The following is a 17757-nucleotide window of genomic DNA, read 5'->3' as shown; positions in this document are numbered from 1 at the left end:
CTTTGTCTCGTGTTATAACCTGGCGCGACTTCGAGGAGTCAGCGCGTTGGTGCGTGTCGATGCGTGCCGCTGCAGACGTACCTCCCGTTTCTTATCTGCACTTCCTCAGCTCATGCAGTGGAGATGGATGACGGCGCACACTAAAGCGCGCACGGCGCACCCGCGCCACCACTCTGGCGCTATTATGAGCTAGTGATAGCACCCTCGTTCGTTCGGTTACGCCGACGGCGCTGCGGCTGAGCCCATGAACTGGCTATAAGAGCTGCGCTCTAAAACGGATGTAGCAGGCCTGAGATCTGGCGAGACGTGCACTTGACGAGGTGTTCCGGGGCGTGATGGCTGACATAGAAGATGTCGGAGCACATCGCGGAGGAGCTGTATGTACTCGTTGGGGCTGGGAGGTGATCTTGATACTTCGAAGAAGTCAGTATGATACAAAGTGAGGTGCTATAAAGAAGCTCGGTCATTTAACATGAGATGTTAAACGACCGATAGAGAAAAAGGCTTGAGAACAGGCTGCCGATAGAGCAGCTTTTTCTCCAGCCACCTATTCTCGCTCCTCTGTACTCAGTGGCGAAAATAAACATGACTAATTATATTATTAATATGTCTCGGTTGGTGGCGCAGGGCATGCCTGATAAGGTTAGAGACTGGCGCTGAGCACACACCGTTGGTGTGTCATGAGCGGTGAGTGCAGTCTTGAGGTTGTTGCAAATGGGTTGCAAGCCCCAAGGGTAGCGTTGGCCTGGCGGCCTGGGGCAAAGCTGGAAACATCCGAAGGTCCTGGCAAAGGATGAGTCGACTGCCAACAGAACAACTTCTTTATTCTGGCATCGCAAAAGAGCAGCCGGTCAGGGCGACCACGTTACTCGAAGGAAGAAATCGAAGTCTCTCTTTGGCGTCCGGGGCAGCTGCTTTTATACCCTCGGAGTCGAGGGCAAGAAGGAACGGCTCGGGATGAGTCGCACGAGACGGCGACGCACGGACATGTTGAGACGTGAAGTGACGCGTCCGCCGGGCCGGCGCCGATCAGACCTCCTCGCCTCCCAGTTGGGGAGCTCCTCTCCCCGGCTGCCGCGCTTTGACAAGCGTGGGCACCAACATGCACACACACACACGCACACACGACGACACGTGGCATTGAAACCTGCCTAGACGCGCTTGGCGGGAGGCGTTGCGGCACCGATGAACGGGTCAAAATGACCGCCACTTTGAACGAAGCCCCGGCGTCCGTTGCATACGCGCCGGCTATACCGCGCGTCGTAGGCGAAACGTAACAAGGTAGTGATGGAAGCGTTCAACTAGGCTAATCGTCTTCGGGTGCTACGCGGTGTTACGCAGGCGAGTCGTGTCGAGAAGGCGAAGAAGCTCAGCAAAGAGTGACGAGTCGAACTCTCCTCCACGGTCCATGGTGATTGCAGACGGACATCGAAAATGGGCCGCCCAGGTAGAAACGAAAGCAGACGTGACGGTGGAGGTAGCTATATTGAATAGTGCTGTTGCTTGTGGCCAACGGGTGGAAGTGGCCTTGGAAAGATGGAAGTGGTCCGCCAAGATCACATGTTCACTGTATCAAAGCCGGCGTAGAGAGGACGAAATAAATTGGTCGAGACACTTAAGCTCTGCCTTAAGAGTATGACGGGATAGCCTAATGAGTTAATTCCCATACAATAAAAATAATAAATATAGAGAAGGCGATTCTCTACTTTACATTCATAGATCCCTGGGAGTCGTCATGCCCTCCCTGCGCCGCGGTGCAGTGGTTAAGCAATGCGCCACTGGCCTGCGATGGCAGCTGCTACAAACGGTGGGCCTTGAGCAACCCGGGCTCTTCTTCCCGAGTGGCAAATCATTAGTTTAACTGCCATCGGCAACGAAGGGTTGTTTTGTTCACTGTCCGTTGGTCAAGTTGTGATGACGCGTTAATGTGACGTTTCGTAGATCATACACCTGCCTCGTAGGTTGCTCTCTGGGGACCACCTGACATAGTCTTGCTTGTGATTTTTCGCTCATGATGCCGACGTCAACAACGCCGGCGCTGATCTTCTGGAGAATGGGACCTTTAACTCTACCGCGTTAAAAGTAGTGGCAGGCGGAATGAGGTGGCGGTGAAAATTCACTCGTTCGCAAGAAACACATGCGCGCACCCAATCACGAACATTACATTCATGCGCGCCCACACGCAGCGCGACACGCAGAGCTTTTCCGTGTAGCGGATTCCAAGGTGTCGCAGATACGCTTGCGGAAGGAGGCACGAATGGTCTGGGACAACGCGTGGAGCAATCTCTTTTGAGAGCGGTGCCGTGCATGTTGACGCCCTAGAGTATTAGGCAAGTCCAGCTTTCGTGGGCAAAAATTTTGAAAATTAGAAAATTGCAAGACACTCTTATCAAAATATTGAAGGTAATGGTCCATTATTCTTATATGCAGCACAATCTTTCTTTTAAAGTGTTTCTAGTGACCTCATCAAATAGTTACGACTGCCATAGAAAACCAATGGGGAACGCTTTTGACGACAGAAAAAACGTGAATAGAAAAAAATATACAAGACTGGCGTCGGGTGATCTGAGGATATGTTGATTGTTATAGTTAAATCTTAAATTATATGAATAAATGACATTCATAAACGGTTTCCTGCTCAAAAATGCTTTTGTCCAGAATTGCTGGGTATGGATATGTTAGGCGGATGCTGACGCGCCAGCTCGGAGTCGGTAAGCTGGGCGGCAGCAAACCGATGAACAGGAATCGGGAGATGCTTCGTGACGGCACCCACACCTCTACGGGCGTCAGCAGGAATGTTGGCAGCGCTGCGGACGTGTCGAATGCCGATGGTAAATTCTGACACATAGGCATGCTAACGAACTTCCCACGGGTGTAAGGGCAGTCAGAGTGGTTGAGCGCATGCTTCAGGTGCTTGTGGTCGGCAAAAATATTCAAGGCATGACCTTTAAAATGATGACGAAAGTGGCGAAGAGCAAGGTACATGACAAGTATCTCCGGCCTGACTAGAAACCACACGCTTGGAGAAGAATGCGAGAGGCTGCAGACACCGACAGAAGTACTAAAACCTTCGTCATCATTACAAGAGTAAAAGTAAAAGAGTTCAATAGGTCACTTTTGAAGGGTTCTGAGGAGAAAAAGAAAAATATTGCAGTCATACCTTATGTTCATCGGTTTTCACATCAACTAAAAAACGTGGGTAACAGATATGGTGTTAATGTTCTCTTCTCTGCCCCTCAGAAAGTTAGTAGTGTTTGTGCGAAGGTTGCTGCGCGCTCTAGCAGCGGTGTATGTGATAAACGAAAGCGGTGCTGCACTGTGAATCACAAGAACCGCTATGTCAGATGTTCAAAAGGAGTGGTGTAACACATTCCCTTTTCTTGTGGCCGGACCTATATCGGTCAAACGGGCCGCTGCCTTAATGTGCGCTTGCAAGATCATTTTTTGTCATTGAATAAGTCGCCTTCACTCGCTAGCACTGTTCAAAATGCAGCGGCTGCAAGCCTTTGCTTGACCAAACTAAAATCTTGTTCCGACACCCTAATCAGCTAACCAGAGAGATTTCAGAGGCCTATCACATCCGTAAGAATCAGCACACGTGTGTTGCCGACCCTATGGTGGTTTTGCATGAAAGAGAGTTTTGTTATCTTGACGCACCTGTATGAGCACTTTTCCTGTCACGCCTGCGCGATGGCTTTTGTTTTGCTTGTGATTGTTCTTCCTTTTGTGTGTTTCTCGAATAAACGCGCAGTTGCGAGTAAGCGCTTGTGTTGTTTGGTCTCCCTTGTCTGTTGTCCTAAGTGCACTTTATATAATTTTTGAAAATACAAGAGGACTGTCTGGCTTGTAATGAGCAAGCAGGGCTGCGTCGGCCAGGGCTTTCTTGACGGCGAGAAACACTGTGTAGACCTAGGCGTCCAAGTGTAGGGGGTGCCTCTTATATTTCTCCGCGACCAGATGATCAAGGGACTTGACGAAGATGGCACCGTTCTGAATAGAACTGCGGTAGTGTCCAACTGAGGTAGTGAACTGCGGTAGTGACTTGGTGTCCAAGGAAGTGGACAAGTGACACCGAACTCACTCTTAGCACTGTTGATGCCGGTGGCGTGGGCAGAGAGTAGGCCAAACAACTGGCTCACATGAAGCAAGTGGTCGTCCAAAGCGGTTGGTCACAAGGTCATCCACGTAAGCGAAAATGAAGGGTAGACAAGGAAGGAAGTTATGGATGAAACGTTGAAATGTCTGTAATGTTCCGCAGTCTGGATGGCATCCGCAGGGATTCGAAGAGGGCAAGGTTTGTTGTGATGGCTGTCTTCGGAATATCTTCCTCGGTCATTCAAATTTGGTGGCAGGCGCGGACGAGACCAATCCTCGAGAAGATATCACCGTGCCATAAAGAGTCGCGGTGAAGTTTTCGATATGCGGCAGTGGGCAGCGGTAAGGGATGGTGCGGGCGTTGAGAGCGCGGTATTCGCCACGTGGTCAGCAGCCCTTGATTTTTTGGGGAGTCATGTAAAGCAATGAGGCCCAAATGCTTGAAGACGGTCCAATAATGCCAAGCTCGAGCATGTGCTCAAATTCGACACGAGATATCTTGAGCTTGTCCGTGGCAAGGCGACGTGGATGGAAAATGACAGGTGACCAGTGGCGACCAGATCGTGAAGCACCTCATGCCGAACAGGCACCATTCAATCTGGTGGAGCCATGAGGGTCGGATACTATCGTAGTAAAGGGCCGAATGGAGGATCAGAAACCGCAGTAGAGGAAGGAGACGCATGGAAGGAGACATGGCAGTGGCGACGACGTGAATGCACACCGGCTAAACCCCGCTCTTCTGCCTTGTTGCAGATTGCTTCGCCAACGGTTGCAAGTGCTGCAGCGTCTACATAACGTGGAGCATCGGAATCGACAGCAAAACGTCACCGTCCCTGGCACTGGTTATCTGCACAGCGCATCGAGCGACGAGAAGAAGCCTATAAAGCCAAGCCGTCACCGCCCCCAGCTTCACATGGCAGTGGCGACGACGTGAATGCACACCGGCTAAACCCCGCTCTTCTGCCTTGTTGCAGGTTAGTGCTTACAGCGTACTGCTGCCGCTTGATTAATTATCTACGTCGTCTCCACTGCCAAAGTTGAAATCTCTTGTTGTTCAAAGATGTCGAAAGAGGTGGCTAAAGTGAAGGATGAAATGCGAGCAGAATTTGTTAAGCTTAAAGAGAAGCTCCGACAAGAAATGAAGACGATGAAAGAATCAGTTGAGCGGAGTTTAAGGAATGAAATTCGGGAAATACGAGCTGATCAGATTGAAACAAACAAAGCCCTTACATATGCGAACGAAACACTCGAGGAACTACAGAAAAAACGACAATGAAATTGAAAAAAACTCTAAGCTGGAAAAAGAGAATGAAATTCTTCGTTCCAAATGTGGGACCCTAGAGTAAAACACTGCAGAAGTATAGAAACGCCTTGTTCGTTTAGAAATGTACTCGCGAAAGGCGAACATTGAAATCCAGGGTGTAGAGCAGAAAGAAAGTGAAAGTCTACTGGAGATAGTTTCCGAACTTGGGAAGGCTATCAGTGAGCCTATTTCCGAAGCTGACATAGAGAGTTGTCACCGTTTGCCCGCTCGACAAGGAAAAACGCCAAACATTCTCGTCCAGTTCAAGTCACGAGCGAAACGCGATGAAACGCTCAGAAAAGCAAAGAAAATGCGTCCCACAAACACCGATGTAGGAATCGAAGGTATTGACCCAATATATGTGAATGAACATCTTTGCCCAGTCTTGAAACGTTTGCTTGGCCTGGCTGCCAAAAGGAAACAGGAGCATTAGTGGAAGTCGGTCTGGTCGGTTAATGGAAAGATTTTCGCAAAGCAGGCAGACGGCACTGATGCTGTGCAGATAGAAAATGAAAAGGACCTTGAAAAGATCTGCTAGGCAATGTTTAGAGCAGCACAGCGATACCGCATCAATCAAAAATGCGCTATCACGAATTTGCTTTTCCCCAAAACATAAAACTTGAACAGTCCACACAAAACCCTGTCTTACATATCAACGCACGTTCTGCTTGTAACAAGGATGAGTGCATTAGTAGTTTTCTAAATGAATTTAATTTCAAGTTTAAAATAATATTGTTGACAGAAACTTGGTATTATGACCATAGTAATATGCTTTATATAGAGGGCTATAGAAACTTTTTTATTAATCGACTTGGTAGACGCGGCGGTGGGATTGCTATATATGTCGATTCTGCCCATGACTACGAGATAGTTCCAGAGATTTCAAAATCATGAGATGATTTTTAAATATTAACTTTGAAATATAAGCAGGAAGCGGTTACAGTTGTGTACCGGCCCCCGGATGGCAAGGTTTCAAATTTTCTTACCTTCTTTGACATAATTCTTGACTACATGCGTGTTAATAACCTCAGATTAATTTGCGGGGGTGATTTTAATATTAACATTTCTCAACATAATACTGCGGCAAATGATCTTATCACAACGCTTAACAGCTCTGGTTTCACAAATGTAATTGAAACATCAACTCGCGTCACGTCATCTAGTACGTCTATACTTGGTTTACTGATAACAAACATAGAGACGGTCATTTCCGATGCTGGTACTATTACATCAGATATTAGTGACCACTGTCCAGTCTTTATGATCTACAAATCAGAAGCAAGAGCTAAAACTGATGCTTCTTGCCCGATTACATTGCAGTACATAACAGACCTCGCATTGCAGTCATTTAAACATGATGTCGCCATTTACGATTGGTCGTTCATATTTCGCATTAAAGATGCAAGTGATGCCTATACCGCATTCATTCAAATCTTCGTGCAGATATACATAAGACGCTTCCCATTTAGGAGCTTTAAGAAACCAAGAAAGATAAGGAAACCGTGGGTCACAAGGGCTCATCTAGGCATGATCACAAAGAAGAATACTCTTTATCATGTCTTTCTGCGCACGCGCTCGCCTGCCGATCTAGATGGTTTTAAAGCAGCCAGAAACCGGCTGAATGCTGAATTAAGGCGGGCCAAGAAAGTGTACTTCAAGAATTATTCTCTGATATCGCGCGAAAGAGCCCAAATATTGTTTGGAAAGTAGTAAATAAGGTCTTAGGTCGCGGAAAGAAAAACACAGAGCCAAACAGAATTACTTCTAACAACTAGGAATTGACTGGAAAGGCACTCGCGGAATATTTTAATGAACATGTTATTAAATCTATACTAAGGGACAATAACCCATTAAGTTTGGATATGGCTATTCAAAGAGTTCCCGAAAGCAAGTTTTTGCAGCCAAACAATGAATCAGAAATCTACAAAAAATTTATTCATTTGAATAACAGTACAGCATTAGATGTAGATAATATGCAAGTAAAGCCTGTTAAATATGTTTTGGAGGATATTCTACCTGTTATAACTCATATCTACAACTTGGTCCTTGAAACGGGTGTATTTCCAGTTGCCATGAAGAAAGCTAGATTAACTGCCGTTCATAAGGGGGGGCGATAAAAAATTGGTTTTAAATTAGAGACCAATATCTGTTCTCCCAATATTTTCAAAGGGGCTGGAGATACTAATTTATGATCGGTTAATTCTTTTTCTAGAGAAGCATAATGTGCTAAGCAATACCCAACATGGATTTCGGGAAAATAGATCAACAGAGACAGCCTTATTGACTCTGAAAGAAAATATACTACAAAATATATATAATAACAATTTTACCATAGGTTTATTTATTGACTTCACGAAGGCCTTTGATTGTCTTAATCACGATATACTGCTGCATAAACTTTCACTCTACGGAATTCGGGGCATACCGCTAGAACTGTTTCGGTCATATTTGAGTGGCAGAACTCAGTGCGTATGCATCGATAGGGAACAGTCAAATTTCTTAACAGTTACACATGTGCCACAAGGAAGTGTTTTGGGGCCTTTATTATTTAATTTATATATAAATGATATTGTTACACTAGACCAAACAGAGAAGTTCATAATATATGCAGATGACAGCACAGTCTTACTTTCTGGTCCAAGTGCACACAAATTAGTACAAAAATGCAATGATATGCTTCACAAGCTCTTGCTCTGGTCGCAGCGCAACAAGATAAATATTAATGCAGCAAAAACAAAAGCAATTATCTTCCGGGCAAAAAATAAACCACTTCAAATTCAACACGCAATTAGATATGCTGATAAAGAAATTGAAATTGTGCATGAGCACAAAATTCTGGGAGTTGTTTTCTCGTCTAACCTCAGCTGGGATACGCAGGTGAAAAACATCTGTAAAAAGCTCGCTGCGACAGCAGGAGCACTGTCACGATGCCGAACGCTGCTGCCCACAAACGTTAAGCGACAAATTTATTATTCACTCTTCGAATCTCATATTAATTACTGTAGCTTAATATGGGCAACCACTACGAAAACGAATATCGCGAAGATTCTGCGCCTCCAAAAGAAAACCCTTCGTCACGTCGCAAACGTACACTGCTTATCCCCAACAAACGTTTTGTTTCCATTGTATCACATTGCCCGCATTGACCATATGTATGATTTCCGGATGCTACGTTTGTTTTCTTTCTCTAACAGTTCTTACAAGGCCTTTATAAGTGAAACAGCGTCCCTAAAAATTAAACAAACTTCTGCTCATACCCGCAGCACGGACGCTTGGTTTGTTCCTCATTTTAGAACTAATTATAAACTCCAAACATTGCAACACAATCCTCCGCATGTACTTAACAAATATAAACATACCACAAATTTCAGGTTCAAAGAATTGCGACGGTATTTCGTAGAGTTGTGAACTATTTCTTTTAGATTTAGATATGTTACTTCTGATTCTCTAGGTGGCCTGTGATGTACAGGGACAATTTTGTGCATTTCTGTAATATTTTGATTATTTCATACAATTTGATGTGTGTATTCTGCTTTTCATGTGTGTATGTAGGTTCAAAATGTTTATAAGTGAACATTATGTGCGTCTTTGAGATTCTATTTCATGTGCATTTCTTAATTACGTATTATTTTTGCACTAGATGAGCCTAGAAGTTGCAGTTTTAACCATACAATTGCATGTAAAAGTGTATTCATTGTTTGTATTTGATAGTGTGTATATTTTTTCTCCTTTGTTGTACCTTTCTTATGTTCATTTCAATCAGCTGGTATGTCAAAGCCACTGCTATGTAAAGGTTTTCCGGGCCCAGTCAAGTTGCAAAATCAGCTTTTTGCCTGGAAATCCTTCCAGTTGTTCTGGAGAAATAAATTCAATTCAGTTCAATTCAATCATTAATTGCCTGCGTTTGCAAGAACCTGAACCGGGAGTCAAGTGATCGAATCCAGAAGACGGCGAGACCTGGCGTCGACAAGAAGACTTTGATGAGTGAGGAAGTCAGCACAGATGAAAGACGTGCATGAGTGATAGACCAGCCGCCTGCTGGATTCTAGAACAGACTTATTCTTAATCAGATCTCCTCGAACTGACCCGGAGCCCGAGAATTTCTGTCATGCGGCTGGGGTCGCGTCATCTTCCTCGCGCACTCCCGCCGTCCAGAGATGGCGCTGCTACAGCCCTTTCTCAAAAATACTCAAGTTTACGCCATGTAGCGCACCTGACGTCTTGCAATGCGCCGCTGCCATTTCGGAAAACCGCTGCAGGGGCCTACCTTGCATGCGCTGCACGTGTGCAAAATGCGTGCTCTCTGAGCTATCGCTGCCAGGAAGCATATGTCAACTAGGTCCCCAAAAACATGATAGCAAAGCATGAAAGCCTGTTGAATGCATTCAGGAACACTCGCGTTATTAGTCCCCGGCTGTTATTGTGGGAGAAGTCGAACGGTCAGATCACGATATATCAGTACAAGGCAGGGACAGTTGCACTGCTAGTTCAAATGTAATCTCTCAAAAGGACCACTTGCGTCCACTGGTGTGCAAAGAAGAAAGGAAGTAACGGCATAATAGATCTCAGTATACCTGTTGCACACTCGTGTAGTCCTCGATCTGACCGGACGCAGTTCCGCATTGCTGCTTGGTGTGGAAATGGGAAGCCTCGTACGGAACCCCCGGGTAGCTCTTGCTCGCGTGGTCGAATAAGGTGGTCGCCGTGCCGCGGTCTATGGCCAGCGGTCCAGCCATGTGATTGAGCACGACCTCCACGTACACCCTGCACGAATGGCACTTCGTTACGCGGAAGTTACGGGCGAAATACATGCACTTTTCATATTAAAAACCGCATTCTGAATTGGCAACCATGCACTGATTATAAAAGACGTTAAAACGTGGACGAGAGGCGGCTGGGAACGCAGCGGCGTTATCAGTGGCACCCATTGCAGTGTGCCAGTATACGAGAGGCATTGCTCATATCCTCATGCCCTGCTCATACAGGGCGGCACTCAAAATGAGCTTTTAGCACTCTTCCTCGCAGTTCACAAAATAAGGACGGAGACACTCAGTGGAATGCGAAGACCCGGAGGACGAGCGATCATATACAGTAACAGCCGAGAAGCCCTCAAACGCCTTGGGAACACTTGTAGAATCGGCAAAATTTTGGGCAAAGTAGCAAAACAAGAATGTACTCTCTCGAGACCATGGCTTGAAGGGGAGAGTGGACTGGATACCGAGGCATGCGGGTGGCGTCGGCATCGAGGCCGCGTTCGCGTTGGCGCGCGAGATCGTAAGTGATGCCCGCTCGGTCCTCGCATACTCGGTCCGGCCCGCTCAGAAGGGCACCGGCCCGACCGCAAGTGTCAGCGTGGCCAGACAAGGAATACGGCGTCCCCTCGTGGCGCACTCCTGTCAATCCTAACCATTTGGCTCTTGGGCTTCCCCGCGGTGCCCAAGTCCTCATCCTTAAGGCCCGCACAGGATTGCACTCCCTACAGATGTGATTGCGAAACGGCTGTCAAAGAGCAAACCCGGCACCACGAGCTTCCAGCGCCCGAGGCGGTATACCGGCTGAGGAACGCTGAAGACAAAAAAGTTTAGGGCGAGAACATGCGGCCAGACTGACTAGCACAAATTGCACCATGGACGCCAGTTCAACAGTGCAAAACATGTTGTGGGACTGCCCTGGCTGCCCCAATAAAAGAGAAATACTTAAACGGACCTATCACCACATTCGGTGCTTGGACTGCACCGAGCAGCTGCCCTTCGGTTTGAGCCACGCTGCTCTCTTTCTCTCTCTCTCTGGGAGTGTGCACGTGAGGCAGCAATTGATCTCTAATTGCGATCTCCCTATCCCTAAACCCACTCTCACTGATTAGGCCTTTTTGCAAACCTCATTTAATAAACATCACTGAATTGAATAAGGCGTCCAAAATTGTATTTTCAAGAATTTTTAAAAACAAAATTTGTGCGCCAACATTAAGTCGTTTAGGCCGGCATCCGTTCTTCGAGATGGGCATCGTATTTGGTCACGCTGGCTGCTTCAGCGCCTTGGAGATCAGCAGTAAAGCAGTAAAGTGAAGCCTGCATATGAGAACTGCAAAAGAGCTTTGCGGTTGGAGGTGCTTGGATGTTGCTCTTCCGATCGCAGAACGAGGCTTAGAGTAAGCAACATTAAACAAGTCATGACGCGCAAAGAGATTCATCAATTGTTCGCATCATCGAAGGAACATAACTGAAACGTCATGAGTAAATGAACAAACCAAGCAATTTAAAGGGGTTCCGAAAGACATTTTCAGTGCATTGTTTTGCCTGTTGGTTGCACAGAACGAGTTATAGTAATGCTATTAGCATCGGTCGTACCGCGCATACAGTGGTTTTTAATATGTTAATTAGCTCGCAACAACCAATTTGTGGCGCTGACGGTGCCACCATACAGTGGCGGTTTTTTAGCAGCGGATATGACATCACTTGGTGCGAGCTTGATGATTGGACCAAAAGTAAATATACTGCAGATTGGGTTAATAACTAGAGATACGTTTTGTCAAGTTTTTGTGCTTTATATTACATTAACAAAACCAGCTTGTTTGCCCTAGATAAAAGCGCTGTAATTCAAGTAAAACAAAAACACGCCACCAGAGGCAGAGGCAGGGGCTACTTTTTGAATCGAAGGACTTTGCGCCTCTCTGTAAACATTCTACGACCAAGCACTAAACACTTATGGCTACTCTCTATGTATCTGAGAGCGGCTTTGCGGAATCAATCCGATCGAGCCATTGCACTCGATAAGCGTTCGTTTCGGTCTCAGGGAAGGATTCGTTCGTTTCACATTTAGCAGGCAGTGCGCATCGTCAGTTTGTGGAGAATAACCCGGCGCCACGTTCCCGTCAACAGCGCGCGCTCTTTGCTCGCTAGGAGCGACGGGTGATGGTTGGCGGTAAGCAGTAGCGGTACGCGCTCTGCTAAATGAGTCTGATCTTTGCGCAGGCTGACACACTGTCGCAGTATCTCGCGCTCGAGTTCGGATCCATAAGTAAGGGAACGTCACTGATCAGTGTTCACTTCTGCGCCGTAGACGTGACGATGAAGCATCGCTGGGTCAGCTGGGCGTTCACATGGTTGTTGTAATCATGCAAACGGCGCTGCCAGCTTTGGCATGAACGAGTTACAGAGAACAGGCAACCATGGAGTGCAAACTTCCACCACGTGCTAAGATAGGCTGTTTTGATTGGTCGCCATCAGTGTCGTCATTGGGAGAGTGAAATGGGAATGGGAAGCTGCGCGAAAATCGAGTTGAGGGCAGCATTTTGTTTGCTTGTATTTTGAAATTTCTTCATTGAATAACTCCTATTCCTATGCATTGATTCTCGTAATTCTTTTTGAGTCAACATCTGTGTGACAAAAGATCTACCTGAAGCGTAACTGGCATCCGTACAAGCGGTGTTTCGCAGTCCCTTTAGGGGCCTCAAGTCAAAAATCAATAATATATACATCAAACATCACTCAGTAAACTTCTTCACTGGGCATTCAAAAATAGAACCGACCCCTTGTGCGGTCACCTGCTCTCCCCCTTTGCTCTCCGTGTACGGCATCTCATTGCACTTCTGCACGTCAAGGAACCATGGAGTTACAGTAAAGGATGCCCGAGAGAAAGCCGTGAACAAACTTTTTGATTACGACCAGAAATTAATTTAGGATAAGTAGTTTTCTCCGCTCAACCATCGGGTTGCAAGGTATATAGTCGTCAAGAAGATGATATGACACTACAGCACGCAAGAAGAGGAGACAGGAAGCATGACTATAATGAATTTATACAAAAAAATGATATGCCGAAGAATAGATGCATACTGAGACCAGCGAAAAACTGCGACACGTGTATAGAGCGCTCGAAGTGGATATTAAGGAAGCCAACAGTAATCGAGACCAAGGAAAGCTTAGGAGAACTTTTAAAATTTGCATTGTTGACCACTGGAGAAGTAGTAGTGTAATCAATTTATGGTTAAAAACTTGGCGGTGGTTTAGCTCTGGTTAACCTTAGTTGAATTGCGAAAGCTTCGTTTCCTCGGCACGTCGTCTACATAGCGTCTCATTCCGACGCTCTCGAGAACTCAAACCGGTCTCTTCTGCAGTTGAATAGTCACTCCGGGACGTGGCACGACTTCTTCAAGCCGCATCTTCGTTACGACGCTTATCACATCGTACGGCGCGTTCTTCTGGCGTCTCTTGAGCGCGTTGTCTCTTCCTCGCTTCGTTCTGTCGTTGTTGCGTCTCTTTCGCGCTTTTGATAACGACAATAGACAGTTTTAGCTGTGCGTACGCAACGGCTTAGCGTACGCAAGGAGTTTGCGGGGACGGTAGTGCGCATGCGCAGAACGCAAGCGCAAGCCTTGCGTGCGTACGCTAGCCAGCGGACTTTGCGTTGCGGCGCTTGCGTGGCTTGCGTACGCAAACGTTGACAAGATGGCAGCACCCTGCTCGCCCGCTTCGGAATAAATACATGTCGCTGCTGGATTCTCCGACGCAATAGCTCGCTCAAATGGTAGCGGTTCGCTTTTATTTCGCATACTCTTGCCAACACCTAGCGGTATAAGTGATAACTAGCCCCTGTTTTTCATATAATTTGGCGATTTTCAAGCTCCTAGGCCTAACTGAATGCAGTGTGTTTTCCTCGTAGCAACGACACCCGGCGAAGCAGTTTTCTAGCTTTTAGCCAGTTCTTACATTTTCTTCGGTTTGCATAATTTTTCTTCTTGGAACAAAAAAAGGCTTCCAATGCACTCGCACTAGTTATCAGCAATCACGGATGAAATTTTCTTCAACCGAGCGTTGATGTGCTTTGAAGTCTTGTCAATAGATGGCGCTACGTGCGCCTAAGGGACGCTACCGCACGGTCAGCTAAAACTATACTTCAGAGCGGAAAGCATAACGCACGCAGCGCCGTAGCCCTTTGCGTACGCACCGCTAAAACTGTCTAATACACTGAGGCGCAGCGCGCATATATATATATATGTATATATATATATATATATATATATATATATATATATATATATATATATATATATATATATATATATATATATATATATATATATATATATATATATATATATATGATGTTCTATGATATATAATGATGTTCTTACTGTTTAATGAGTACTAACAGTCAATCAGCATTATATAATCGTGTCATTCATGCTCCTGTTATTACCCCTATTTATGTAATCCCCCCCTCATCACACAATACTCCATGCTTGGAGCCTGTGAGGCAACGTGAATAAATAAACAAATGTATATATATATATATATATATATATATATATATATACCGCAGCCGCGCCCCAACAGATGATAGATGGCGCCGCCGTTGACGCCTCTGCCGTCATATATATATATATATATGACGGCAGAATATATATATATATATATATATATATATATATATATAATATATATATATATATATATATATATATATATATTATATATATATATATATATATATATATATATATATATATATATATATATATATATATATATATATATATATATATATATATATATATATATATATATATATATATATATATATATATATATATTAGCAGACAAGTTAAATGAAATGAGGGGCCCGTTAAATGAGGGGCGCTGGTGAACACTCTCAAGGCTCGGTTACACCCAGTAAACTTAAATACCCACGAGAGCAGCAGATTGGACAGCCGTCGCCGTAGCTCAGTTGGTAAGAGCACCGGACGCGATATTCGGAGGTCGTGGGTTCGGATCCCACCGGCGGCATGGTTGTTTTTTCTGCTGCTTTGTAAGTAATTTTCTTTAAGCTATTTATTAATCCAAGTATTATTATCCCACTGATAAGCATAACACATAAAAAAAAAAAAAAAAATTAACGTTCCCCTATGCACCTTGGTTTCGGTGACTGTTAGCTCCCTTCATAAATTTGTCAAACGGGCCCCTCATTTCATTTAACTTGTCTGCTAATAGCTTAACGAGGGTCTCGGTTCTGGCAGTGTTGAGGCCATAGGTAGCATAAGAGGGCTCTCGCACAGTTTCCGCCCTCGCCGTTAGATGACGTTCTACGTCACGCTCGCGGTATTACAGGACGTGCTACGTCCGCCGCTATGGTCGAGGGTGGCGCTGGTGAACACTCTCAAGGCTCGGTTACACCCAGTAAACTTAAATACCCACGAGAGCAGCAGATTGGACAGCCGTCGCCGTAGCTCAGTTGGTAAGAGCACCGGACGCGATATTCGGAGGTCGTGGGTTCGGATCCCACCGGCGGCATGGTTGTTTTTTCTGCTGCTTTGTAAGTAATTTTCTTTAAGCTATTTATTAATCCAAGTATTATTATCCCACTGATAAGCATAACACATAAAAAAAAAAAAATTAACGTTCCCCTATGCACCTTGGTTTCGGTGACTGTTAGCTCCCTTCATAAATTTGTCAAACGGGCCCCTCATTTCATTTAACTTGTCTGCTAATAGCTTAACGAGGGTCTCGGTTCTGGCAGTGTTGAGGCCATAGGTAGCATAAGAGGGCTCTCGCACAGTTTCCGCCCTCGCCGTTAGATGACGTTCTACGTCACGCTCGCGGTATTACAGGACGTGCTACGTCCGCCGCTATGGTCGAGGGTGGCGCTGGTGAACACTCTCAAGGCTCGGTTACACCCAGTAAACTTAAATACCCACGAGAGCAGCAGATTGGACAGCCGTCGCCGTAGCTCAGTTGGTAAGAGCACCGGACGCGATATTCGGAGATCGTGGGTTCGGATCCCACCGGCGGCATGGTTGTTTTTTCTGCTGCTTTGTAAGTAATTTTCTTTAAGCTATTTATTAATCCAAGTATTATTATCCCACTGATAAGCATAACACATAAAAAAAAAAAAATTAACGTTCCCCTATGCACCTTGGTTTCGGTGACTGTTAGCTCCCTTCATAAATTTGTCAAACGGGCCCCTCATTTCATTTAACTTGTCTGCTAATAGCTTAACGAGGGTCTCGGTTCTGGCAGTGTTGAGGCCATAGGTAGCATAAGAGGGCTCTCGCACAGTTTCCGCCCTCGCCGTTAGATGACGTTCTACGTCACGCTCGCGGTATTACAGGACGTGCTACGTCCGCCGCTATGGTCGAGGGTGGCGCTGGTGAACACTCTCAAGGCTCGGTTACACCCAGTAAACTTAAATACCCACGAGAGCAGCAGATTGGACAGCCGTCGCCGTAGCTCAGTTGGTAAGAGCACCGGACGCGATATTCGGAGGTCGTGGGTTCGGATCCCACCGGCGGCATGGTTGTTTTTTCTGCTGCTTTGTAAGTAATTTTCTTTAAGCTATTTATTAATCCAAGTATTATTATCCCACTGATAAGCATAACACATAAAAAAAAAAAAAAAAAATTAACGTTCCCCTATGCACCTTGGTTTCGGTGACTGTTAGCTCCCTTCATAAATTTGTCAAACGGGCCCCTCATTTCATTTAACTTGTCTGCTAATAGCTTAACGAGGGTCTCGGTTCTGGCAGTGTTGAGGCCATAGGTAGCATAAGAGGGCTCTCGCACAGTTTCCGCCCTCGCCGTTAGATGACGTTCTACGTCACGCTCGCGGTATTACAGGACGTGCTACGTCCGCCGCTATGGTCGAGGGTGGCGCTGGTGAACACTCTCAAGGCTCGGTTACACCCAGTAAACTTAAATACCCACGAGAGCAGCAGATTGGACAGCCGTCGCCGTAGCTCAGTTGGTAAGAGCACCGGACGCGATATTCGGAGGTCGTGGGTTCGGATCCCACCGGCGGCATGGTTGTTTTTTCTGCTGCTTTGTAAGTAATTTTCTTTAAGCTATTTATTAATCCAAGTATTATTATCCCACTGATAAGCATAACACATAAAAAAAAAAAAAAAATTAACGTTCCCCTATGCACCTTGGTTTCGGTGACTGTTAGCTCCCTTCATAAATATATATATATATATATATATATATATATATATATATATATATATGACGGCAGAGGCATCAATGGCGGCGCCATCTATCATCTGTTGGGGCGCGGCTGCGGTGTTGCTAGGCAACGGCAGCTCAAGGTCGTTCGTCGGCCACGGTATAAGGGATACGGCTGAAGTGCGACCACGCGCCGAGCCGAGCTGGCTGCCTGGCAGTCGTAGTGTTGCTTTCGCAACAAAAATTAAGTGATAAGAAAATATAAGAAAAACACCGCCACATACGGTAAGTGGGATCTGTACCCACGACCTGGGTATGTTGCGTATCGTTCTCTACGAACTGAGCTATGGCTGCGGCTGTCCAGTCTTGTACTCTTGGAATATTTATCTTTCTTTGAATTTATAAGTAGGTGGTAGAGTGCTTACAC

At 45.7% G+C, this 17757-nt stretch overlaps 1 protein-coding gene across 1 annotated transcript in view; it reads right to left on the bottom strand.

Moving 5' to 3' along the window:
* LOC144111039 (alpha-amylase-like) overlaps positions 1 to 17757 on the bottom strand; it is a 644630-nt gene that overhangs the window by 293934 nt on the left and 332939 nt on the right. The window contains exon 11 of the mRNA XM_077644138.1: positions 9973 to 10162. Coding sequence (XP_077500264.1) covers positions 9973 to 10162 — 190 coding nt within the window. The remainder of the gene's footprint in view (positions 1 to 9972; positions 10163 to 17757) is intronic.

The sequence above is a fragment of the Amblyomma americanum genome, chromosome 11, assembly GCF_052857255.1.
Source record: "Amblyomma americanum isolate KBUSLIRL-KWMA chromosome 11, ASM5285725v1, whole genome shotgun sequence".
In the NCBI taxonomy this organism is placed as follows: Eukaryota; Metazoa; Arthropoda; class Arachnida; order Ixodida; family Ixodidae; genus Amblyomma; species Amblyomma americanum.
This window is presented reverse-complemented; position numbering and strand designations above follow the sequence as displayed.